At 43.1% G+C, this 27,907-nt stretch overlaps 1 protein-coding gene across 1 annotated transcript; it reads right to left on the bottom strand.

The window, feature by feature from the left end:
• Window positions 1–1,199: 1,199 nt before the first annotated feature.
• usp10 (ubiquitin specific peptidase 10) lies at window positions 1,200–27,657 on the bottom strand. The gene is made up of 15 exons (XM_080843400.1): window positions 27,434–27,657; window positions 20,389–20,457; window positions 19,251–19,296; window positions 18,827–18,886; window positions 16,542–17,786; window positions 13,648–13,739; window positions 13,429–13,538; window positions 13,082–13,140; window positions 12,885–12,988; window positions 12,362–12,461; window positions 11,850–12,033; window positions 10,811–10,976; window positions 7,107–7,251; window positions 6,203–6,268; window positions 1,200–1,808 (listed from the first exon to the last, which is right to left on the bottom strand). The coding sequence occupies exons 1-15, from the start codon at window positions 27,452–27,454 to the stop codon at window positions 1,621–1,623; spliced, it is 2,655 nt and encodes an 884-aa protein (XP_080699526.1). The 5' UTR covers window positions 27,455–27,657; the 3' UTR covers window positions 1,200–1,620.
• Window positions 27,658–27,907: the final 250 nt, after the last annotated feature.

Here is a 27,907-nt window from a genome sequence, read left to right on the forward strand (position 1 = left end):
CGCTGACGTCGAACTGTGCCAATGCTAAGGCAGCTGTCTGTCTCGGTCTCTGGGACGAGGACGGGGATGATGAGAACCTTTAAGGTTTTTCCTCTCTGCAGAAATCACCAACCCAGTGGGCAGATGGCACCTCAGTCTTTCGGAACTAAACTTCAGGGACCAAAAAAAACAAATATAAAATAGAAACAAACAAAAAACAGTTGGAGATAAAGGGGTGGGAAGGGGAGGTATCTGAAGTTGATGTGATGAGACCTTCGCCAGTCATCTCCCTCCCTCAAGTGTATGCGTACACGGAAAGCCGAAGAACAAGCACAACCACTCTGTAGGGAGCTGTAAAGAGGGCCATCACCAAGATTCAAATGTCTTTTTTTTTCTTCTTTTTTTTCTTTTCAACTTTTTTTTGACATATCTGCAAAAAATGTGCATCTGCACATCAACATCTCTTATTGATCACTTTTTAACAATTTTCTTACGTGCACAGAAGCAGTTTTTATAATCTTTAATCTTTTATTTCCTAAAGCGCATTAAAATTGTTAGATAATCTTTCTAAACTCTACACCCAGAAACCACACCAGGGCTCTCTCGCTTGTCTTAGCACACCTGAACACCTCCGCTCCTGAGCTCTCTTCCATGGCTCAAGTGTTACCTAGTTTCGAAAGCATCAGCGTCACGAGGAGGAGGAGTTGGAGGAGGAGGAGTCGGAGTCAGAGGTGGTGGTGAGTGGTCAGGAGTAGCATCCTGCTTCAAAAGTTGCTCGACAGAAAGACTTTGTACGTGTAAGATCTACACACAACTTTGCGGTAGTTTTGCTGGTGTAGGGCCATTTAAGCTCTGGTCAGAAATTTTTCAACAGGATCATGTTTCTTTTTAACTGCTGCAAAACAAATAAAAAATATGAAAAGAAAAGAAAATAATTTCAGCCAACAACTCCCCACGCTAAAATGCAAAACACTTTGATTTTTCTATGCTGTTTAAAAAATAATAAAGCAAAGAAAAAGAGAAAATATCAACTTCTTTCCAGCAGTCCATCAGCTACAGCCTCACCAGGTAAAGAGTTCTTACTGTGAGTGAATCCACTGTGCCCAGTCTGAGTGAGGCTGAGGTCTAAAGAGTCTTGGGTCCGTACTGTCCAAACCCTCCATTCCCACCCACCCACCCAAAGCAGCCCCCCAGCCCACCCTGCCCAGCGTCCCCACAGTTGTGCACCGTGGACCCCTCAGGGCCATACGCCCCGTAGTAAACCATCTCTGGAAAGTGTTCCCACACTACTTTTTTAGAAATGTCTTTTTCACTTCCAAAAAATATTAAAGGAAAAAGGTGCCGCTGGTAAAAAGCTGGCTCTCAGGACAAGCAGGGGGGCCAGGGGGGAGGGGAAAATCTTGCAAGATAAGAAGTTGGGCAGTGTTCCTGTTGAAACAAATGTGAATGTATCCTAGTGAGCGTGTGTATGTGTGTGTGTGTGTGTGTGTGTGTGAGCGTGTGTGTTTGTGTGTGTGTGTGTGTGTGTGTGTGTACACGTACGTAAGTGTACATGTTTGAGTGTTTATGAAGATCTGTTTCTGTTGAGGTGTACTGAGGTGTGCTTTTGTGTGTGTGTATATGTGTGTGTTTGTGGTTTTTCTACAGCAGGTCAACGCGACGGTAGTACAGCAGGTAGGCAGTGCGCTCTTGAGTCTGCTTCACCACCTGGTATTGGTTGATGACCTTCACTGCCTGGTCATCGATGCGCAGCCAGCCGTTCAGACCAATGTGGAAGACATCCGTAGTGTAGTGGCCGCCTGTAGCACTGTTCCCATGGTGATACACAACTGCACAAAGAGATGGAACAGAAGATGAATATGCAGTTATTAAGGATGGTACGGACTATAAACACAGACCAAAATGTAAACAAGAAACTAGCAATTTAGACTTTATATGAAACGTTTTAAAACACAACAAGAGCATTGCCCATCATCATTAGCAACATTACATTTGGCACTTATAAAAGCTAGCCAGCTAGCTGCCAACCCATCACAAAAACTACAAAGTTAGTTAAGTGACTAGTGGGAAAGGCAGGTGTGTTCATTTGAACTTCACATTACCATATGCCATGAAAATGAATGAAGCGGTTACAAAAACTAGTCACCTACATGGCTTTAAAAACTGTAAGAACCTTGTACTCCATCAGCAAGCACTTCCTTAAATCATACTTTAACAGCAGAAGTAAATGGTGTACATTAATTCTGTGCTTATTAAGTCATGTATTGCATATTAATTCTGACATCATACTATACCCTACAACGAAAACTTGTCCAACAACAGGACCCAGTGTCCACTGTATTATGAGCTCTAAAACCAAAGCCATGTATGTTTGTATGATGTAAATTCACCAATATACAGGCTTAAATCCAAGCAAAACTCTGTATGCAAATGTAAACAAACCCATGGAGATCATGTTCATGTAGTGGATAGTGTTCACTTTGAACATGTGGTCTTAGTTTATAGGAGACCCTGGAGCTCTGATGCACCTGGATATCTGCTTTAACTAAGCCCTTGGGACATTCATCCACAGTGACTTTCCCTCATTTCTGGCCATTGCTCCCTGCATTGTATAAACACACAACCTGCAACAAGCATCCTGATTCAAGAAAAGGTCTTATTCAAGCTTTTAAGTGAAACCAGGGGCCGTATTCACAAAGCCTTTTATCTTACCACTAGGAGTGCTCCTAACTCGCGCTAAAACCTTTTACGTAGGAGTAATTTCTTAAAAGTGATTCACAACGGCTCTGAGACCTACTCATACTAAGGATAAAACCAACTCCTAAGCTTAAGATAAAAACTCCGTTGCTATGGATGACGTCGATCCTCATGCACGAGTTTAGAAGTGGTGCGCACGGTGATTGGTTGCTGACAGGCGCTCTCATTCAAAACTCAGTCCTAACATCCCCCTAACGATCCCACTAAATCAACAGAAAATAAGAGAATAACCTAGGCTTCAAATAAAGTCATATTAAATAGTTATGGACAGTGCACTTAGCAGAATGCACACGCATGATGACAAGTTTGTGCATCCAACGAGAATGACGCTTTGCACGTTAAGAGAAAGAGAAATTGCCGAAAAAAACACGGAAATTGCATGAAATCAAAGAATTAATAATTAAAGCACCCTGCAAACTATGCGTGAGGCATGGGAGGACATATGTGTTAACATAAATGCTTCATTCCCTGCCGTGTGTCGCTCTGTCGATGACTGCGAGAAGCGGTGGTATGCGCTCCAGTCACAATGTAGGATGGAGATTGCGGAGTGGACTTTAAAAGAGCCGTCGCGGCTACAGGTATTGTGTCACCAAAATAGGCCTCATGCGTATACTTGCATGTTGTAGTTCAACTGTGCTCCCGGTTGTGGATTGAGGAAGGGTGTCAAAAGCCATGTCTTGCATGGATAACCACTGTCACCCAACAAGTGGCATTCAGCAGGTACATGGTGCCGCTCAAAAAGGCGCAGACCGCTCTCCATTAAAATGCGCGAATCGTGAGTAGATCCAGGCCACTTCGCAACAATATCCATGATTGTGAAAAATCCAAAAATCTTAATGTTATCAAACATTTAATTTCCGGACTGATTGGGTTGTTTCGGATAGTTGGAGACGTGATTGCATCCCGCACTAATTCTAGTAAAATGTTGATGCCTCCAACACCTTACGTCTGGCTTCAGCCATTTTAAGACTTTTTGTGAATAGGTCTTAGTGACTTAGGAGTCCTCACGAGGAGTTTTAAGCTGTCCTAGACTTAGGTGCTACTTTTAGGGATAAAATATTTTGTGAATTGCTCTTAGTAAAAAAAAAATAGGAGTCCTAAATTTAAGACTGACACGCCCATTATTTTTAGGAGTTTCTCCTAAATTCGCCACTTATGAGCTACTTTTAGCCCTAAGATTCTTTGTGAATACGGCCCCAGGAGTGTGGGGTGGTGGTACAGTTTTCCAGGATCTGTTATGCATGGACAGTGCTCAGACAGGGTCAAACCAGGAATGAGATTGCATCTTTTGGCAAGTAAACATAGCAAGTTGGGCTTACCCAGGTTCCCCTGATTGCACAAGGCAAGACAGAGGCATACGCATGCACACTTAAGATTTCCAGAATGGTTAGCATTTTGTACTGTGGGGAGCTTTCCACTGCATTTCCCAAAAGATCGGCACGGAAGTTCAGGAAAATGTAAGCAGTGTTATAGCAACAGTTGCTAGGGGGTTATTTTACCACCCCCCCCCCCCCCCCCCCCAATAATTAATGGGAGACCATTTAGTAAACATCAATAGGCAGCTCTATTGACAAGGGAAGTAGAATGCTTGCATGTGAGCAGGACAGTGAGCCCTATGTGGGGTGAGGGGTACTGAGATCCAGAGGAAACAGCAGACATCCACTAAAGTGCTGTTCATACGAAGTCTAGTTTGACTGCGTCCGAGCTGTTCATAATACAGATAGCCCTATCATTTAGACGAACACTCTCTATCCGCACACGGTATCCGCAACGATTCGAATCGGGGGTAGAAAGTGAGTAGATTTGAATCGGTACGGGGGCTGGTGTTCGTGTGCACGGATTCACGCAACCTGATGACGTCATTGTCCCACGTGATCAACACGCAATCTCCAACCAATATATATAACACTTGTTGTCGCTTTACATCTCACTCATGGTGTGTCTCAAACTCACTCTCATTAATCCAGCCTACTGATTTTTGTTTAGCCTCCAATCTTGATCTAATTATTTTTATTCAGACGTTACATAACTTTCATGACAACAAATATAAATTGGCCAGCGATTTAATTTGCTTTTTTATTCATAAATTGATGTAAAATGGTCGGAGCAAAGCCTCATGGGAAATGGGATGACAGACATGTCATGTTGTACTGTTCCAAACTCTTTATTATCAATAGAAAATAGAATTCATTTTCGCATTACCTTTAGTCTGACCACTGACTTAATTAACCACCATAATGTAATGTTGCTAATTGGAGCTTGAATGTCTTGTGTAATGTGTTTATCCGTGTGATCATATGGACTTTTTTATTGTTGTTCCCAAATTTCCAAAAAAAGCCCTAGTAGTTATTCAAGTACACAATTTGGAAATTAAAATGATATACCAGTCCAAGTATGCCACTGACAGAAATATGACAGAAGCCTTCCAGTTAGCTTCAATACATCAAACTGACCTCGATTCTCCTACCTTAGAAGCACCAAGGATGTCTTGGAATGCAATTTGGCACTGAAAACCCGAGGGCTGGTTGGTGTACAGTGCATAGACTTGAAGATGAATTGTACACTATTTATGGCGATACAAATTTGGAATTGTACACACTTTGCCAGAGACTTGCAATCCGCAATCGGTTCAGAAGAACACAGAGGTTGCATTCCTTTCAATAGCGCTTGCACACTGTGGATCTTATAAGGTTCTTTTTAATCTCTCTAGCTGAACAATTCAAAATATGAATTAGATCATGATAGTAGGGCTTCTCTTTGAGTTTTTCTTAAAAAGGTAACAGCAGTGACTTCCATTCAGCTCAGTTTTATCCAGTTTCTTATTCACAGAAGTCTTTCAACTGATAACAGGCCTGCGAGCACATCAGCTAGTGCTGTTTTCTTATCTGAAATCGGGACAATGCTTAGAGAATCAGGTCCGGACATTGTCTGGGGTTGCCCTTTCACACAACAGGAGATTGTCCATATCAGACGCGTTCTCTGGAAATACTCTGCTTGGTTTACAGTCACATGGACGACATGGCTGAGACAACATGACCAACTATGTTTCTCTTGAAATGCTTTGAATTACATTCAAATTTGTGAGTGTTGCTGTTCAGTTTAGCTAGCTAGCTATCATTTGTTTCAGCAACGTCTCTTTCGCTTCCTTCACTCATACTGGTTGTCGCTGTGTCGCATCACTCAGTATTGAAAATGAATACTTTGTCTCTCTCCTGTGTCATCCATGTGGCAAGGGGTGCCAACCGGTCAATCGGACATTACTCTGACTTTGTACTGGGGAGCTAGGAGGGTAAAGTCCGTTTATTGTCCAGTCAAACGGATTCTGACCACTTCCGTTTTCCCATTTAGCCCCTATAGGTAATTTCTAGATAAATCCAGGGCTGCAATCCATGTCTGAAAATGGCTTAGGTCTGACCAAACACCCACATAGATAATGACTGCATGTTAACCAATAAAGATTACCCACCTGCAAAGAGCCTGTAGGTTCTTTGGCCTTTGAATATTTTGCCCCGCACCCCAGGAGACAGAAGATCTGAAATAAGACATTCATAAGAGCACATTGAGCACACAAATAAACTGACACAATGCAATGCATTTATTTCACCTTCATTTAGACACCAAAACAAACCCCAAATGAGTCTTATTTTTAGGAACAACATTTTAAACATAAAAATTTGTGGCATTTGAAAAAAGACGTGCAGATCACAGACACATTGCTCTCAGCCAAAGTGGGCTTGAATGGCGGGCGGGACTCGTCTGCCGCTAACTGGAATAGCCTACTTTTAACAGCAGGAAACTTAACAGGCTGGGCCCAATTTTTGAAGAGGAGGCAGACGGCTCCCCCAAGCTTAGCTGTGTATTTTGGTCAACGTTCTATCCTGCAGGAGCTCAAGTTTCCTCCGGAGGGAAACACACAGAGAAAATAAAGCCAGTGTTCTCAGAGGCACTCATTTAGCCCTGTTCTGTTCTGGTGGGGTGACCCACTTGGCAGTGAGTGTGAATCATGGAGGTGTAGGAGGACGGGCTGTTTGTGGGATTACAACATGTCTATAAATATTAGAGCTGGCCTCTGTCAGTTTGTGAAAACGTGTGCTGTAAACACTGGATTTTCTGCAGGCCATCATGCACATTTGGTGATGCTTCATAAGGCCACATTTGCTCACACTGCAGAATCTGCTATGGAATGGTATGTGACGCTAGTTTGACTGATGAACATTAACAAGTAAGGAACCATAGGGTCTGAAAGCAAGCACAGGATGTTGTTTCTTACTCAAAATCGCAACACGTCAAGTTCCCTCTAGTTGCAAAACTAAAGTGTGATAAAATAAAATGGTGAGTAAACTAAATTTTGGAGACAAACATGGACATACCTTTACTGATTTCCAGATCTACAGGGTAGTCAATATTCTTGACCAGCTTTTGACAACCGCCAGTCTTCTCAAACACAAATCTTTTGAGGTGGAGAACCAGCACAGGCGGCAGCTCTTCGAGGGTAACTCTCCGGCTGATCTCAATCTAAAACGGGAGAGAAAGGAGAATAAACGACCATTACCCACACATGCAAACACACATCAGAGGGAACCATATTAGTTGGATACCACCACCCACTCTTCCAGGGACGACAACCACCACAAAGCCAGCAAACCCTGCCCCACCAAGACACATCTAAGAACTGGGCCCGTTTCCAAACCGAAGCCGTTAACAAAATCACAGTCAACATCTAAATCCAGACTGTGAGACAATTAACTGTTGCAAATCTGCATCCTCAGCAAGTCCTGTAACAAAAGGCACTTGCTGTCTTGCAAAACAAAGGCCATAGAAGAGGGAAAGGGAAACAAACAATGAAAGTGTGGAAAGGAGCAGAGAGGTCTATTGTGCCAGCTGGTGGACAGATGTGGCCTTCAGCTGTGCTCTATGAACATGAGGTTGGGGCACAACGGGACAAGCCTTTACTACGTCCTGACTAGGAAACATCAGTGTTTTGGAGCTCTGCGGCCAGGGAAGGACATGTAGCATAAACAGTTTGTCAGTGTCCATGTCCTGAGTAACGGGGTCTTTGGAGGGTTTGTGGGGGGAGGGATAGAAGATCAGACTTCTCACTACTCAAAACAAGTCTTCGTCCAAACAAAATGTCAGCCACTCCAAACGAGGGGAATCACAATCAGTGCAATTCAGGGCGAGATGGAGGAAAGACCAGGAGGGCACTGCACAAACACAAACACAATAGGGCTGTGGTTTTCTTTGAGCAGTGTACACTTTTGAAACATCCAGTTTAATGGAGACAGGATTACTTTCAATATTAACTATCGCAACCTTGTGACCTAAGGTGAAGACTGATATGATCTACATCTGTCTCGAGTGTAAATGGTTTCCACTGCTAGTTTGCTTTTAAGAGTATTCTAACGTAAATATCTACATGTTTCCACCCTACAGTCTCAGTCTGTCATTTTGCAGTGGTGCCGTTAGTCCAACTCTTGACGTTTAGTCTACATGGACATACAGTGCTTAAACAACTGATGGTCAGCCTGGAGCTGGTATGAGGTGAAGGATTCATATTTACCACCTTGTTCTGGTGGTAAATCAGGTCCACTGGACATACACTTCTGTTCTAAACTTTGGGATCACTGAGAAAGGTCCTTGTTTTTAAACTAAAACAAATTAAAAATCACTGAATTTTTTTTCTATTAAAAATAACCTTAAATTGATAATTTTTTAATAACCATCATCTGAAAATGGACGATTTTGAAGGGAATAACTGCATAACAGACCAAATTTCTTCATCACTCCTTCAACCCTCGCCACCCCCCTGCAATAATTTTGTGTGGCTAAGGACTGTTGTGCTGTTTATTGAAGCAACGCAACTTCCTTGTTGGGCTTCTTGAGTATCTGGAACATCAGCACTTCTGGAACTGATTATGGTCTTAACCAGCTTTCTACAGAAACTCGTCAGCCTATTATTGTTCTTAGAAATAAAGGCTAGAAATTAGGGCTGGGCGATATGGGAAAAAGTTATATTTCGATTTTTTCCCCCAAAAATTTTCGATTTCGATTTTATATCACGATATGAACAAAATCACCCCAAATACCCGCATTCTGGTGCATTTTACCATGTTTTTCTCTGAGATGTAAATCATGTTATCAGCATATCAAATTCACAATTGATATAGGTTTGGTGGCCTGATAATTATGTTGGCTACATTCAAACTGACCACCTCATTAAAGTATGACTGTTCAGGTCAGAAATGGCCAAATGTGTATTGAAACCCAAAGTCTTTAAGGATGGAAGCTGCCAGAAGTAAACGGTTCACGTAGGGGAAATAGTTTTCATACATGGCAAAGCTTGACAGCATGCCCAGCACACCAATGTTCATTTTATTTGTGGCATTGACATCATCTTTCGTGTGTGAGTCAAAGAGAGGTATACAAGTGAGTGACACATTAAAAAAAAAAAATCTTCTTTGGTGAGTGTGTGTTTAGTCGCTGCTGTCGTTAGAAAAACTGCCATTAGCTAGCTAACGTTAACGCCAGATTAGCTCACGGTTGTTATGGCAATAACAATACGATTATAGCCAGATAATGTCCATTGGGTGGTCCACTACAGGTAAAACTTGGGCAACTCTGACTTACTTTCCTCTTCTTCGAAAAAGAAATCTGTATGTCCATTTCTGTGGTCTGCTTCTAGCGCGACGCTCCGATCAAATCAGAGAATGAATGAACATTAATGACAGTTGAATCTGCGTGCGCGATGAGGCTGCGTAGTACACCAGGAAAACGCGGAGTGGATTTATATTGCTGTGGGTATTCCCCACTGATAAAGTTGAACGGATTTAATTGTGAAGCAATGGAAAGAATAATGGACTAGTAGACCAGCAGTCACGCACGCACTATTTTGACTGCAAAAGTGGGGGGGTCGAAACGACTTGTTTTGAAAAGTGAGGGGGTCTTGTCCCCCCCCAATTACATTGTCGCGACGCCCATGGGCTACGTGCGGCGCTGTATTCGCGGGTCTGTGAAAACATTGATTTTTTTTTTTTTTTTTGAAGGCGCCGTCTAATCGAACGTCTCATTTAAAACCGTAGAAAAAAATTACATCGCGATTAAAATCGAAATCGAAAAATCGCCCAGCCCTACTAGAAATTGGCTACAAACTGAGATTCTTAAGACGAGCACAGCATCCTTTACAGAATAATACACAGTGGCTTTAAGCAGGATACATGTGAGTAGGGTGAAGGGCCCCGGTAGGCAACAGTGCAGGTGGATAGGAACATCAGAATCTCTAGTTTGAAAAACAGATGCCTTACAGGTCCTCAGCTGGAAGCTTTATGAAATACTGCCCATAAAACACCTGTCTCATCATCAGCAGAGACTGAAGAGGCTCTTGAATGCTGGCCTTCTGACTGGCCAATGATGGGAAAGTGGGCAAAAGGAAACAGATAGAAACTTGGTGGAAGATGATTGAAAATAAGTTGAGGTGTTTACAGAGAAAAGATTTGTGAGGTGCAGAACAAATATGCCATGAGTGCTTGGCACAATCTCTCAAGTACAGTGAAGGAATTGTGATGGTTTGTCGGTGGTTTTGTACAGCGTACTAGAAATCTTTAACAAGGACGGCTATGACTACAGTTCACCATAACTACATTACCGTGCTAGATCCTGTGGACGGCACCCTATTGGGGCCAATTTGATCCTACAACACAGCAAAGCCCCAAATCATTGCTCCAAATCATGCAGACCTATTCAGTGAAGATGCAGTGGAGCTGTAATGCTACAAACTTTATAACAGCTGCAAATGGGGAGTTCTTTAATGAAAGCACAAAATGTATTATTACAAGAAGTAAATATAATTTCTAACTTTGTGAATGTCTCCACTATATTGAAGAGCGAGCTTTTGTGGAAAACGTGTAATTTTTTGGGGTGATTCCAAACTATTGTGTGCAGTGTACATTTGAGGTGGTTGATTTGCTATTACAGCCTACACATTATCCTCCATGCACTGGTTCAAGGCAAACACACTACAAATAAAAACCAAGGTTCATAGATTGCTCTGCATTAGGTGTGTGACTGGGACTCCAACCTCTTGCTTGGTTTTAGTGGTGTAGCCCTGAACGGACTCGCGTGCCACCAGCGTCTCCAAGGCTTCCTGGACGGTGCGGATCTTCTCTGATTGGATGTCCAGCTGCAGGGTGAAGAAGGGCTGGAGGGTGGCCGACTCCTTGGAGCTCTGCTGGTACACCACCGACCTACACACAGAAGATGATGCACTTAGAAAGGATGTTACACACTTTGGTGGAACAGGCCACCAGTTGCCAAACAGCCTTGTTATTCCCTGACCTTCCTCTCTCCAAAAGGACTAACACAAATGGAAGTTTGGCAGCCATTTATTAGGAACAGCCACACAGGGCCACAATGATCCTCATACTCAAAAATAAATAATAATAATCAGGTAACATGATTTCTATTGAATATCAAATGTGCTCCGCAGTCAAACTAATCCAGGTCCCCAGGCATCTGAGCTAAATCAATAGGTCAACATTGTTAGGCTTAATTGTGGAAACAGAAAGAAATATTGTCCAATACCTCTAATCTTAATGAACAAAATACTACACAATCCTGATTATATGACCCTCCTCCCTGATTTGAAAGACATGTAGAGATATTTTACAAATGGTAGTAGTTGTATTTGCACCCTACGTCAGTAGACGAACATAACCACGTGACGTTGGCCACAGTGGCTTTTTCTAGGAGACGTTGCCCTTCTACAGAAAGAGCACGTGTAGTCTAATGGCTCTCATCTGGTGGCTGGCGGCAGACCTGTTTATAATGCTTTAAACCGCAGAGGTTTCAGCATGGGGCCGGGCTGGCTGCTAGGCCAATATATGCAGAGGATGGCACCACTCAAGCTCCCAGGCGCCTACCAAAACACCGCAGCCAAAGACAACTGAAAGGACATGGGTGCCGCTGGTGCAGTGGTTCTCCACTCTGTTTTGCTTTACTGTGGAGGATGACTTACATAGCACGCAGTCTCCTCCCTCTTTCCAGTAACCAGCCACATTGGTTGTGAGAGCCACTCTGTGGTGGAACGGAAATAGTTGCCAGTGCTTTGGAACCCTAACCTGATGTGGCCTCCGAATATGTCTGTGATTGGGGTGCGGATGAAGTCTGTCTGGCGGGTGATGGAGGTCTTGTTCCTGGGGCCCACTTGCTCCCACTCATCGTCACTGCCCTCCTCTTCGTCCTTCCCGGCAGATTCGTCTGCCGGTCCCTGCTGAGAGTCAGGGCCGTTCGGCGTTGATACTTCTGTTAAGAAACACACACATACAAGCTCAAAATGACGCCTGAGAACACACACTTCTTCCTTGAATACTACTGAAACAAATTCAGTTTAAAAGTGCACATTTCTTAAATGCTTTGCTTTGATTGTTCAAACACTAACACACATGGCCCCGAGAGCCAGCCCTTGAGTAATCACACATTTTCCCTTCAAATGATTGCCCAATGTTGTCCCAATCACCATCTGAAGCATGGGGTTTGGCTCACAACTAGATGTTGAGGACTACATTTCCTGTCCACTAATAATGAGTCCACACAAGCTTAATGTCACGTGGTGAAATCTGAAATGCCTTACTCTCTTCCGTAGGAGAGATGAGCTTGTTCAGCGCCAGCATCTCCTCGTGCAGGCCGTTCAGGGTGAATCCCAGGTACTCCTCCGCATCCTCCTGCCGCCCCTGAGAAAGAAGCGACAGGCGGTTAATTAGCACAACTCAGCAAACACACACACCGCTGACTCTCACACACACAGCCAGGCAACAGGTAGAGGGAGGCAGTCAAGTGACCAGGCCTGACTAACACCAAACCGCAAGAGACATGCATGCCTCAGAGGTGCTTTATCACGGTTACATCTGCTCGTTAAAGAGATCTGATTCAGAATGCAGAGTATGCCTAAAATCCTGGTTTGGTTGGTGGTTTCTCTGCAATGCTGAGTAAGTGTGTGGGGGTGCAAATTCTTCCAGGTAGCACAGGACATTCAGGTAATAGACAGTGTTCTCCTTAATTAGGTAATGCTACAAATTCCCCCCCCCCCCCCCCCAAAAAAAGAAAGAAAGCAGCGCATATTCCAAACCCTTGATGAGGCGTGAAGGTCTACTTACCTTCTCAGAGAGGCTTGATTTGATGAGTGTGAGGAGTCTGTAAATATAGGTGGGCTCGAAAGGGACACCAGGCCGAATGTCCTTTATGACTTTCTCTCCGGCACCTAGGGGAGAAAAGTAGACGCTCATGTCAATAATCTTGAATACACAACACAACACACTTTCAAATGCCTTAGTAGAGCAGTAGAGTTATTTACCTTGCAGTTTAGCCTTAGAGGGCACAGGCATATTACTGAATTCATTCACGAGCCGAACACTAAAGGAGGAGGGCACAACGGAACAACACAAATGACCATGTCAATGCAAATCACACACTGTTCCGAGCAAGGCTTCTTTTCCAGAGTATGATTCACTCTACCCTCTTGAGACTAATCACTTCTGACAACTGACAATGAATCTGATTGTATGAAAATCTGCTCTTCCAGTGCTGGCCTAACGTTTCCACTTCTCATCAATGAGACATGCAATGATGTAGTGTTTTCCCCGATTTAGACGTAAATGAAGATAATCCTATTAACATTTTAGCCGTTGCAGCTTGACTCACAAGTTATCCATCATGGGTGTCGATGTGCATGGTCTCTGGTTTTCACTGAACAAGGGGATAGACTTCATCAGATGATACATGGGGGGACATGCAATCAGGGCCTGCAAGGTCTTTAGGGCATGAGTTAAGGCGTTGTAAACCTCTCAGCAGACGATACACAAGGACGACAGCATACGGTCACCAAGCACAAGGTCAGGTATATGACGAAAAAAAGGATACAGCATTGATATAGCACCAGTTTCCCTTGTTGATCAGTCCTCTGGGTTGCAAAGACACTGGTTTGTGTATCAATTTCACATTCTCAATAAGTTCTGGGAAAGCAAGAAGCGAGTTGTTACATTTCAGCAAGAAATAGTCATTCATCCATCTAATCACGCACCTGAAACCGAACAATGGGACATAAAGCAGTGGCAGTGAGTACGTCAGACTGTGCATAACTTTATACTACAATCAGGAGGCCAGAAGAAATGGAGCCGCAAGAGCCACCAAGATTTACAAAATGTCCAAATCAAAGAGAAGTCTGTTATTAGCCATCAAGCAGTTTCAGATTTCATCTTGCCGATTCCCCAGTTTACATGCTCACTCTTAACTCCCTCAACATTCCATCACTTCATTATTACTACATACAGTTTTTCAGCTAACAAATCGAAATCCATAAGAAACCATCATCAAGTAAATGCAAGACAGAAAACGACTATTAAGACAACATATTTCTTGGTAAGATATTAAATAGAGGGTATTATCCTGTAGTTACTGGTAGAAGAAAACATGTCACACATAATTAACACATTGAAGTCAGATTTTCAGATTTTTTTTTCATGGATCAGGATTCTGGATCCGGATTTGTGTACCTCCTTGCTGGAGGTCAGAAATCTCAGATTGCTCTTGTTGTATTAAGTTATTCGCTTTCATTATAATAAAGGGTACAATCTTGTACACAGTGAAACACTTTCCACCAATGTGACGTGAACAGACATGTAGTGGTGGCGGAGTCATCATGTTAATAAACAAACATACACAAGCTCAGATGGCTCTCCTACACACAAAGTTACTACTGCAGACATTTTTATTTACCAATTCTGAAAACTGTCTTGATTTGAGGTGTTTTAAAATCACTGGGAGCCGCCTGCTGTACTTCAGACTACCTGTCTACAAGGACAAGCAGAGGGCAACTCTGTCTGGGCGGATGGTGAACAAGAGAAGAGCAAACCAACAAGGCGAGGGTGCTCCTCTCCGAGTCAATGATGGGGCCATATATCTACAAGCTTTTTCTCCCCTTATGGGACTATCAAAGACGTCTTTAAGAGACACTAGGGTAACAAATCCTATTCCAGATTAAATGTGCTGCCCAAACACAAGGACACTAGCTGAGGTCACAACATTTTAGCCTTCTGTGTGGGAGTCAGTACTAAGGCTTTAGTACACTGTACCAAATGTAGCCAGCAGACAAAAACCTCTAACACCCCATAAATAATACACACGATTAGGACAAAGACGGAAAATTCCAGTTGCTAAAAGGATGGGGGGGGGGCAAAAGTAGTGATTTATTTATAAAGGGGTTATTAAGGGGCTAACAGGACCAGATACAATTTATTAAGAGACAGCCATTCTTAAAATTAAGCCTGTACAGAGACAGAGTTCCAGGTACACAATGGTACATGACACTTGGGGTTATTTGCAATTACTGCACCACAAAGAATGCCTCTTGTGGATCTGGCGAGCAGAATTCTTACTGAGGAAATCTTCATCCCTCAAATCCTCACATTTCATTGACTGTCAAACAGTCTAGACACCTGTGACAATGACTGGCAGTGCCTGTTACTTGGCTTTGGGAGAGAGGACATTGTGAAACAGCAAAACATGGGAAGGTTACCACCTCAGTCACTAACAATCATCGAGCAACCCCTGAGCCACCATTTGAATATTCAAAAAGTAATCCTTTTAGACCTATGACTCACGGACACTTTGCCATGCCATAGACTGCAGCCAGCGACAGCTTTGCCACGTCATGAATCACCAGGGGCTTCTTAGCAGAGAGATACTGCAAGAACAAAATCCACTGGTACCAAATAAAACCTGAGAGAAGATCCAAGTCTTCCCAGGCCACTCTCTTTTTTTATAAGCCCAATGTTCCAAACAGCTCAGTGGAACATGAGTAAGTGGGAAACAGAGTGAGACGTTTGGAGGCAATTAGGCTTAAGGTTCAGGCGCAAAATTTTAACATTTCCATCAGCAATCAGGCTAACATTTGGGAAAGCCTGGACTGAAGTCTAAAAGCTTTAAATTGATGGTGTTGTCAATGTGGCAGTGAAGTGGAGAGCGCAAATGTCATTGGTTGTTTGGTAACTTATATCACTGCACTCCCTCAATGGCCTGAGTACATGGAGAGAGGACCAAATCAGGGACCAAATGGTATTACATACTTCAAAACAATGGGGCTCTTTGATAAATAAAAGGCATGTCATCCACCATTGAAACCCTCTTGCGAAACCATCCAGAACCTTCTCGCTATGCGACATCCTGGATAAGCTCAAGGAAGGTCAGCACATGGCCAAACATTGGAGAACTCCTCGTCATAAACTTTGAGTGCTGGTCTTGTGATTCAATACCTGTTACTACCATAAAATAATAAAAATACAAAAACTCACCAACAAGTTTCTACAACATTAGTTATGATTTTCTCTTTTTCAAACACAGATTGTTAAAAAGAATGCCAGGATAATAATGAAAAAACAATTTCACTGCAAGAGAGAGATTGACACAAAGTAGGGAGATTCAAACAAATACAATGGTGCTGCCCCCCAGTGGCTCCAAAAAAGACTACTCCAACTAGTACTTGATTCATTTCAATCATTTACAGAAACATCTGCTTCTCAGGCTAAAATGTACTGAATTTTAAACAAATTAGAGTAGGTTTGGCACTTTTTATCTCTACCTTGTGTGACTAGCCAAAACCAAAATCAACACACATAGACTTCCGACATTTTGGTTGAGCAAGACATTTGATGCAACATGTCCTTACACTTTCAAATCAAAACATGGTTCAACTGAAAACCCAAATGACGCATTTCTGTGCTTGCTGTGAGCAACAAAGGCATCGCCCTGTACATTACCTGCCAGTTTGGGGGCCATTGGGTCCTCTGACATGGGGACAGGGCTCTCCCGGACCTCTGCAGCCTTCTCAGGCACCTCAGCTGCAGCCGGAGACGAAGCCGTCACTGCAGGCACACTCTTCACCTCCACGTAGGCCTGCGGGCCTCCTGGAAGAGGCTTGGAGTTTTTGAAAAGGCTGGCCCAGGACTTGGGCGGGTTGGCAGAGGGTGCCACGGGCGCAGTTGGTGCCGCTGGTGCCGCTGGCGCAGCAGGCTGCTCCGCCAGTGGCTGGGCACCAGCAGGGGGTACTGCTAAGGCGGGGGAGCTCTGTGGCGCCTCCCCTGCCTCGGAGTCATCCTCGTGTCCATCTGCAGAGCCGGGCCCAGGCAGCCCATTGGCTACCCCACTGTCTGCAACCTCCTCCTCCTTCTCTTCAGTAGTAGCGGCAGTGGCAGCTGCAAGGGGGCTGGCTGCATCAGCCAGCAGGGGGGGTGGGGAGGCGGGGCAGGGGCTTTGCCCACCGCCCACCAGCAGTTCAAGCCTCTCGGCCGGCTGCTCTGCAGTCCTGCGCCCATCTGCCACTGCGCCACTCTGAGAGGAGGAGGAAGAGGAGGACGATGACGAGGCAGCGTTGTTGCCGTCTGAGGAGGAGGAGGCAGCCCCGGATTCATCAGCCCCGGATTCATCAGGGCTGGCACAAGTCCTCTGATGGGCAGGAGCCGCTGTGGTGGTGGTTGCGGAGGCCACGCTGGGGGTGGTGGTCGGACTCGGGGTGCCAAGTTCAGCCCCAGACAGCCCCTCGGGGCTCGTGTCCTCCGAGGTCAGGCTGGGGGTGCCGAGCGAGTGTCCGTTGACCAACCCCGAGCCCAGGGGCCCATCCGACATCGCACCGCTGCTGTGGCTCCCGCCCGAGCCCTCCAGGTAGTTGTAGTATCCCGGCGGGCGCTTTTTCTTTTTCTTGCGCTCACGCTGACCCAAGCTGCCACCCATACCGTCCATCTCCTGGCAGGCCTGGGCGCTGTCCATAGCGGAGGGCTCAGAGTCCTGGCAGTCCTGGCAGTCCATGGAGTTGAAGTCTGTGCCGTCGGGGACGTCCTGCTCTGGCATGGCTGTAGGCATGGCCTTCTGGGAAGACGGGCAGCCCAGGATAAACTCTGGGGCCTGGGGGTTCAGGGTGCTGGAAACTTTGTACATGGGATTCACCCCGACAGGCTCAGAGTCCATCACCTCGTCCACGCCAAACTCAATGTGCTGGAAGTCTTCCCCTACACAAGAGGGAAAAGAATCAATCAGATATGGGGCAGCCTTAAACAGGCAAGGGACCATGTCCTCCAGAGGCAAGGGACACATTCTCTTTATGCTTTAAAACTAGTCCAGTGGACTTTATTTGTTTACTTACATTACTTTTCGAAACTCACCTTCATGGCCACAAAGGTTGAACTCAAACCTAACCATCACATAAGCTAAAGCGATGTACTTTTTACCTAGAAGCATTTGTTATATGATGTCTAACAAAATGATGATCATCCATCATTACCTTGTGAAACTTTAACTGTAATTTGTAAAAAAAAAAACTACTTTTCTGCAAATGCTAGGATAACTACAGACGCTAAAGTATTTGGGAGGTAAAAATTCAAAATGAACATGAGAACAGCGTTAGTATTTTCAAGTGACATCAATACGGAGTGATCAAGTTTAGGCCTTACATCAGTAAGGAAAATGTCTGTGCTGGTTAGGTCATTCTGTGAGATGCTTCAGTTACCCCTTTGTATTACTAGAGAATCCTGTTAGTACTCAAAGGGCTTTCATTCCATAGAGAGTAAGAAGTAGTCAGAGTTGTGATCAAACCAGGCCAATGTTGCAGTGTTAATTAAATACCATCAATACCAAAAAAAAAGGAAGAAAGAATTTGTGCTTGGCCGGCCCATCAAAACCATCATTGCACCCAGCAAAGGAAATATAGAGGCAGTTCTGTCCAGATACATTCAGTGAGTGTGTTTGAAGGATTAAACACAACAGACTAATATTCTTAAAAAAAAAAAAAAAAAAACTGAGGAAAGAGATATTAAAATCAACTTGGAGTCAACTGGAAGCACAGCTGTGCAAAATGCATTGTTTTATGCCAGAAAGACATTTAATGGCATCTAAAGCATGCAAAAAGCTTCACAGATCATACGAACAGGCAAGAATGAGAGTAATAATAAAGGGCGAGGTTTAGAAAGCCATCAGTGTTTAGAAACTCGGGTTTGAGTTCGGCAGCGGAAGGAGGAGGAATAAGGCACCATGTTTTGGACCCATAACTCACCGCAAACCTGCCGTCTCATTGACTCCGTAATGTAAGGCACAGCAGGAGTGCAGTAACTTCCTGAATAATTGATACAAATCAAGATAAAGATCAAGATGCTGAGACGGGGGTAAAGTGTATCTGTTCCTGGACAAAAAGGCCGGTGAAGACCGATTGCCGTGCGGTTAAAATGTCACTTCAGTATGTGCCAGCACATGTGTGTATGTATGTTTGTGTGTGTGTGTATGTGCACAAAAACACTAGGTCTTCCATGTCTGTATTTCCTTACAGGGTATAGGCTAAGGTCAGGCTCTGTGCTTACCAGCACACGTGTGTGTATGTGTGTGTATGTATGTATGTTTGTGTGTATGTGCACAGTAACACTAGGTCTTCCATTTCTGTATTTCCTTACAGGGTATAGGCTAAGGTCAGGCTCTGTTCTTACCTGAGGAGTGGTTGATGCAGGACACTTTATCATTGAACGGGGGAAGCTGGGGGATCAATCAGAGAAAACTTCACATTAGCAGCAGATCTGTGTTCAGCTAACAAAAGGTGACGACTCATGCATACAAGAGTTCTCAGGTTCTTATTGCAATCTTTTCTTACACTTGTTTATCAGAAACCACCCATCTTTGAAAGAGAAAGTAAAAGGAAGCAATGACTTTGTCCTTCAGCAGACTGACATGTTATACAAAGTACAAGAACAGAACTGGGCATTTGGCTGTGATTAAGGACACAAGATGTAGGCACATTTCCACTGAACGATTCCCATTCATGAGCTCAAACAAAGACGCTAGGGTCTCTGGACTAATGAGGAGAACTATTATGGTCCCCAAAAAACATATGCAACAAGAGCAGTTTTCCAGTGTGCCTGGAGGCAGATTTCATGAAGTTCATGCATAAAATATGGATTCATTAAATCTGAATGGCACGATTGCGTTTAGAAAGACTTATAGTTGAAAGAAACTCTTGGGAATGTAAAATTAAAAGAGTTAAGCTTAATTTTTCTTTCACACCAACAACATATTTCATCATATACTTTGTACAGGAAACACTACCTCGAACATGGAACTAAATTAGAGATACAGAACATAGACATTATTTTAAAAGAGATGCACCCAGTGAAGTACTTCAAATCATATTCAGAGTTCACAGAGCTTTCCTTGACACAAATGAGATACCTCATGCATTCTGCCAACTGAATTCAGAGACTATAAATAGCCATTTTAGCCTGATATTCCCCTAGCAAGAGTATGTTTTGGTTGTTGACATTTTCACTGTGCAGAAAGCTTGATAACACATGTGCTACACATGGATGTTTGACAACGTTTGCATGAACTTGTCAAGTAACAAAACTAGCAAGGCCAGAGGAGCCGTACGTCACTCAGACAAAAGATTATCTTCAGGTGAGGGTGGAAAATTGCACTTTGAACTTCAAACTCAAAAACTGTGGTTGAACACAGCAGGATGTGATTAAAAAAGAAATAACATTTTGACACAAGTCCAAGAGGATTCTTTACTGCATTAGTTCCATATAGATAAAGTTATGCCAATTATTTTAAAAGGGATTTGCTAATACTTACCTCCACAAAACAGCGGGGAGTCACAAAGAATTGATTGAATTCATCTGGGCTGAACTCCCCAAAAATATACTGTTTGGAAAAAAAAAAAGTATTAATCAATCTTAATTTCAATTGTATTAAAATGACTGAGCAATGGACATTAATCAAGTGTAATGATACACAAATATGCATTCACTCTGCACATAACCCATATGTACTTGATAACAGGTTGTAAAAGTGAGCATATGTTTATAGAATATGGTCAATAAATTGTATGGAAATGTCCAACGCTACTGGTCGTAACAAATAAACAAAACAAAAATACATCATGGGCACACAAAAAATCTACATTCTAGTATTCAAAACATTGCAGCTCAATCATCTGCACTAATGTTTAACCCATCATCCCATCATAAGACAACCTTCACTCTAGATGTCCCATATTTGCAACAATATAATACAAAAGGTTACTGAATGTGTATGACCTAATGCTGACCTGAAAAGCTCCCTCTTCAAAGTCTTACTTCAATACTCAAACACATTCACATCAAACAATATGAAGTTCATATGAAAGAGTGCGAGTCTGCCTGGCAAAGTTTTACCACTTTTCTTATAGGTTGCAGGATGCATTTACAGAAAGGTTTGTGAAAATGGTGCATATTTTCAAATAAACAAAAAGAAAGAAACAACATATTTGGACCATATACACCGACTCCTTTTACAGAATCCACTACACAGAAAGCAGTGTTTGCATGAACAATTACCTAACTGCATATCCCTTTTACCAATGCTCAATGTATGGGACAGACAAAGACCAAAGCAACAGGGATTTAAAAATCAGCTCAGCATTTTTACATCAACTTCAGCAAAAGTGAAGAGTCATGGTGCACTGGCATGGCAAAATGGCTGCTGGATGTCCCTAGCATGGTGAAGGGTTGTGCCAAATGGAGGGGCATTGACTCACCAGCTTCAGCCAATAAATAAAATACAGGACATGAGGGGACACTTTAAAGAGCCAGAACACATGAGGGACATTGGTCAATAATGACACATTTGCAGTGAAATACATCTGAATGTCAGAAATTATGGGACATAATCACAGAATGTTGTAACTAATCCAGTTTCAACCCTACAAAAGCAGTTTGACAACAGAACAGTCCCTAAAGGCAGCTGTTAAAGGATTCAAGTCTAAAAACAAAATACATACAGATATGCCTTCTGATAATGTTTAGAACACATAGCCATAGAAGTCCTCTTTTGGTTACACACATTTGAGGCAGGCAGGTTGCGGTTACTGTCTGGGACAATGTGGGACAATGTGTCACAATGAAATTAAATGTTACAACCTCTGCATACTTCACATAGTAAGTTGCCGAGCAGAGAACAGTCAGCTGCAGCCTGTGGCACCAGAAACGCTGGAATAGCAGGCTTTAGACAGCGGACCTCTGACCCTCAAATCCCACAGGTTCAAACAGGGATTACCCCAAGCTAGCTGTGCTTTTAAACAGCAGCAACCAGTGATGCAGGGAGGGCTCACACGTGCAACAAGTATTATCATTAGGCTATTTAAACAAGCGATGGGGTCAATTTCCCTGTCTTTGCAGTAAAGGGCAGTCTAAAGGGGCCGTATGTTAGCCTAACTAGCGGTCAGCTACTGAGCTAAATTGTGTCATACTTACCCACACCAGGCAGATTGAGGGCAGTGTATTACTATAATTGCACACCCATACCTCCTCTCCCTACTCAGAAGCAAACACAGTTTGGCCAAAGTGGGCGGAGGCTGAAGGCTACATGTAGTTTGAAAACATTTATGATTGAAAGATATCTAGAACATAAATGTGTCCACATCAGTTGATATATGTGACATATCAGTTGATATGTCACATATTTATATGTGACATTAACTTAGTTGAGGCAAACAGACCCTTTTGAGCTAGCTGATAGTATAACAAACATTGTGAACTGATGGGCTTGCTACTGGGCTACTGGTTGATTCTAACTACAAGATATTCATGTTTATTTCTAGGTCTGTTCGTAAATTCAATCCAGCTGTATGAAAATGAATTGAGGCTCTTTGGAGAAATTAAGTACTCCACTTTTTTAACCTCAGATTTTTTGAATTTTTTATTTTGATAATATATTTTTAAATGGGATTTTAGCAATTATAAAACACCATTCCTGACAGTTTGGGCCAGTGATGGCATCCTTGCTTTGGTGTTTTTCGCTACATTAAGGTACAGAATTGTATTATGAGCGGACAGGCAAGGACTAGCTGGTTAGAGCGCTAGCTTTAATGAATATCAGGGCAACACAGAACATAAGGCTTTTTTACATTAGGACCAAACCGTTATTTCTTCACATTCTGTTGCTATTTCCAGTTACTATTTTAAACTAAAATATTCACATATAGCACCATTAATTTGAGGGATTGCAAAATACTGCTTCAATACTGATTTCAAATTCAAATAACTATTATATTCAGGAAAAACGATCACACTGACTAGACAAGTCTGCTCAAACATGATGTAAACTGTCCATGACACTAGCCTTAACTTCAAAGGCCATTCAGTCGCTATCAGTAACTGTCAGTCAGTGGTTATCAAGATATGACCTCTTTCTGTACAGCAGGTTGTAGGCAAGTACTACACACAGAACAGTGGAGTTCGGCCCTGGCAGCCTTCCCGGTCTGAGCACTGGGTTCCCAGTCCCACCCTTGTGCTCGACTCGCCCCTCTTAAGATAACCTGCTTTTCCCCACTGCCTATAATTAACTTAATCCCAGTCGCACTAACGGTGTAACTGAAAGTCCCTTGCACTTGCTGTGCAGCAGCAGACCTGCTGCCACACTCCCTATTGCAACAGGAAATTGCAGCCAAAGTTGAGGTAGAACTGTGTGCAATAGCGTCTTCAGCAAATCTTAATTGTTCGCCTACCGATCAAGGCCTATTGGAAGAGGTTTCAAAGTTAATAATTATACTAATTATGTATTATTTTACATTTAGAGTATGTGGCCAGTGCCAAAGTAGCGGCGTTTGTTGATGCATGGCTTTAAAGGTCTGTGGCTTCCGTAGTTTGATAGGGAGAGGGTACAGGGTGAAACAAGCTCACTTGTTCACTCGCTCCCTAACTGGGCAGATAATCCTGCCTCCACACTCGAACAGAGGGGAGGTGAAAAGGCAAGCACAGAAAAAAGAAAGTGCAGTTCAAGCAACATGTAACTCTTTGGTGAACGGCTGAGCCACATTGCTGAAACGGCACTACAAGTGACAAACAGGCCGCTCTAATCCAACGGCCTCTGGGTGGCTAATCACGATCACAACAGAAAGAATGTCCCTTTGCCCCTTGCTGCAGGCGTGCCACACGTACCATACTAAGCCCCCTTGCTGTTTGCTTGGAGTGGGGGGATTACCTCAAATTAGCCATCTGTATTATTTCCACGGGCTCCTGTGGCAACACACTGTTTTTTTTACTGAATGAGGGGAGTCACTGCTGGGAGCAGAGGCAAGGGTCACACAATGGACAGCATCATCATAGAGAGAAGGCGTAGAACAGCAGAAAAAAAACAACGTATGACATCATACAAATTCACAACAGCACTAGAGGTAAAGGGGAACTAAACGGAATGAATGGAAATGTAAAGTGATTTATTTTGTGGTGGTTTTCAGCATATATAGGCCTAGGTATGAAAATAATCACAGTCACCACTCAGTCTCAAAATGATAAGGAAAAGACCAGATCCACCACCTTGGCTAAAAGATAGCTGGGTGGGTTCAACATCCACAACACATGTCAAACTAACACACACTGATGGAAGTAGTTTCACAGGATTTTCTGGTTACAACCAACTATTCCCAACTGAAAAAACCTGGAATGATGTCTGCCACACACACCCCCAAACCAACCAATTACTGCTTCTCACTGCACTGCACAACTGAAAACACATCAATCCAGCAGGAAGAAAAAGGACTACCATTCACTTTGGGGGAAATAAAAAAAAATAAAAAATAAAAATCACTGGTACAAGTACAAATAGCGGCAAACAATTATTAAACAAACAACCACATTTGCATCCATGCATAAAACGGCTCGACAAGTGTTTCTTATTCCCATACGTCAACTTTTTGTTTACTCATTTAAAGTCTCCAATAGCCTTCAGAAAGTAATGGTTCATTTCCAATGGGATGGATAAATAAATTGGAATTCAAATCAAATCTACCGGCAACTCAGATTATACTTTGATATTGCCCACAAGTTGCTGCTTATTCCATTTCTTTCATAAAATGGCATCCTAAAGTAGGAAACAGACCTAAAAGCCCTGCCCCTACACACTGAACTTTCCCTCCTCTTCCTTTTTCAGTAACTGAGCGCTTCTTCATTCTAGCACACAGACACTCACAAAATCCACCCACCCCCTTCAATCACCTCATGTGACATTGAGACAATTCAGCATTGGCATATCTCTGTTAGTTATGATTCGCCAACTGACAAACTTGGCTACAAACCATTAATAGATCCACACACACAGATTTGTGTAAAGTGCATCTGACACAGACTGAAAGCATCTGCTAAGCTGGGGAAAGACAAAGTCACTTCAAGCATGCATGTGGTCACTTTAGAACCATTGTTTATGTAATACAGAATTCCACAGAGTAGCAGATACACATCTGTCATGAAGACTGTTTAGCCTGTTAACTATTTCATAGTTCACATAGTGCATGCCAGTCATTCCGGCAATTCCAAATGAATTCCTCAAAACTGAATTTGTGAATGAATGTGCAAATGGCCTGAATTGTATTAGACCATTTAAACCACTTTGAACTCAAATCACAAAACTCAGATTGTAGAAGGTAAAAATGACACTAAAGCTTAGTTGTGAGGGAGCACTGATGCACCGCAGAAATGGTAGAATCACCACCCTTGGTGGTAACCCAGACCGCAGAGGTGAGGGCCTGTACAAAAGACTGATATAGCTGCCAAGTTCAACAGGTCTGTTAAGTACAATTACATGGTGTTCAGTTGTTGGGCTAACGTAAGTATTTCGATAATTTGCATACATGAGTGTTTTGATATTAACACATCAAAACAATGGCCACTGATTCCCATTTTATCACACACTCTTAAGAAACGACTATTAATATCACGGGGGAAAGTCAAGCGGTGGTCTGCAATTTAAATCTAGGGGGGGGGGGGGGGGGGGGGGGTGGGGGGATGGGTGATCAACTATGATTCAGCTGAATTCTGTTGCCGGTCATGTTTAGTTACCATCTCAGAGCCATTACGTTTGCGCTTAAATCAGCTTCCAATACCAAAGGGCAAGAAGTTACATTGCCAACTCTGATAAGATCGTATGACATAGATGTATTTCTATCAAATGTGAAAATATTGATGATGTGGGGCAATGTATTACCACACGCCTGCTAGACTACTTGGATGGCTTTAGCTAACTGTATTCGGAGTGCCATCACAGTTGACATGGCACACGAACACTTCACACGCACAACACGCTATCCTCTTTTGTGGGAAAAGCGTCGCCCCCAACACTTAAAACCCTAGAGAACATGAATACTTTTATTTTTATTTTTGTTGTTGTCATAAACTGCTCTCTAATGAAATGTACTTCATGGAGGCTGGGTAATGCTGCTATAAAACAGACTCATGGGTTAACGTTAGCTGTCGCGCCTGACGGAGGCTAACTATCTGGATAGCAAATACCAGTTCGAGCTTTATTAATGTAAACTTCTGTCTATGGTTTGAGGTCTGAGTTTGCTAGCTAAATCATTGGAAATTAATTTTGTCTGCTGAATACTAACGATCAACTGATAATGCAAAATAACTTTTACTCGTTGGTGAACGTTACAGGGAAATACAGTTAGTTAGCTAGCAAGCGCCATGACGTTACCATTTAGCTTAACTTCAAGAAGGGGTAGAGTGGACATGCCTATATTTTAGACAATTGTATTTGCCACAAATCCCTTCCAATGAGTTCTGCACCTTTGGCAGTTTGTGTAATTCATCGACTGTCATTGATTGCACGGACTGATGCAAGAGTGTCTGCCTGCATGAGAACGTGGCTAACGCTAGCTGGTAAGAGAGCACGTTATACAGTTGTCTGCACTGTAACGGTATCCATTCCATTTAGCTAGTGATGGCTAGCTAACAAGTAAAAAACCGATGGCAACTTTGACAAACGTTTCAAGATCAACATGAGGCGACACGACTGGAACTGTATAAAACTACAATCATGTTTCAATTACGCATCCATTAAGCGTTAACAATTTCAGCATTAGACTAAAATGCTTCTTGCACAGGCCTCATGACATCTACTCTATCGGCGGATTTTGAATGGATTTCGACAGAAGACCGCCCCCAATCAACAGGCCCACTGTATGTCATTAGCAAGCCACACCACCTGCAACCCGCGGTGATGGTTAAAGCCATGAATTAAAACAAGCATTTTAAACAACACCCATCATCCAAGAAATAATAACTCAACTGTCGATACACGTTTACACACGTGTGTCACCCAAAAAATATAATTGCCAACTATTCTTCCTTGGGGGCAAACATCCCCTTAGCTAACCTGCTAATGAAAATCTGCTCTGGGATAAGGAGGCCTGCCACAGCAACTGAGCAGGTGGGCCAAGCTAACTCACGCAGCAAAATTATTTGCAGGCTTCCAACATTTAGCAGGTGAAATTACACCTGCTCCAACTTCCATGCTGTCAAATATTCTTACAATTCTACTTTTGGCTCAATGTGATTAAACCACCCATATGGCTGTTAGCTATCTTGCTAAGCGTTAGCTGACTAGCTAGCAAGCTAATTTGAATAAGCAAGGCTTGTCCGGCCTGCACCATGCTGGTGTTTCAATGGGAAATGGGCTTTCCGTGGCTAAGACCGCTGGAACTATCGACAGGGAGACTCTTAATCAGTTACACATATACATTGCATGGAGAGATTTCACAAACACGCCACTTACAACTCACTACCTCACTTTTACATCTAAATGATGTTACAGTAAGGTGCACTAATACTGTCGGCTAACGTTAAGTTTTCTGTAATGTTACCTGGTTACTGCGCGAAGCCATGCTCCCGGTGAGATTTCCTTCTCCTCAATTAGAAGATGAATATTCTCGCGGGGAATATGTCAAATGTTGGTGTAATAGTTAAATCAAAGCAAGTCCTACAGCAACATTGTGGTAATTGTACAAACTCTGGTCTGACAGTGGTGATATTCGGGTATGTTCAACTACTCCAGCATATCACGCTGTTTCCTCCGCCGTCGCCGCCATCTTTGTCTCGCCTCTTCGCTTTTAGTGGCCTGCGCGCGGAGAGTGGCGAGGGTGCTCCGATGAAGGCGCGTGCGTTTACGTCCTAGTAGGTGGAGAGTGAAAATTGACGCACAAGTTTAAGCTAGTGTGGTGGCTGTTTACACAGCGCACAGTCCTGTCAAGATTTTCATATTATAACGGAATACATGATCCTCATCAGTCCCACATTTAGTACGCGGTGTAAACATAATAACGTCTAAGAAGAACATG

This window comes from Sprattus sprattus, assembly GCF_963457725.1.
Source record: "Sprattus sprattus genome assembly, chromosome: 8".
NCBI classification, from domain to species: domain Eukaryota; kingdom Metazoa; phylum Chordata; class Actinopteri; order Clupeiformes; family Clupeidae; genus Sprattus; species Sprattus sprattus.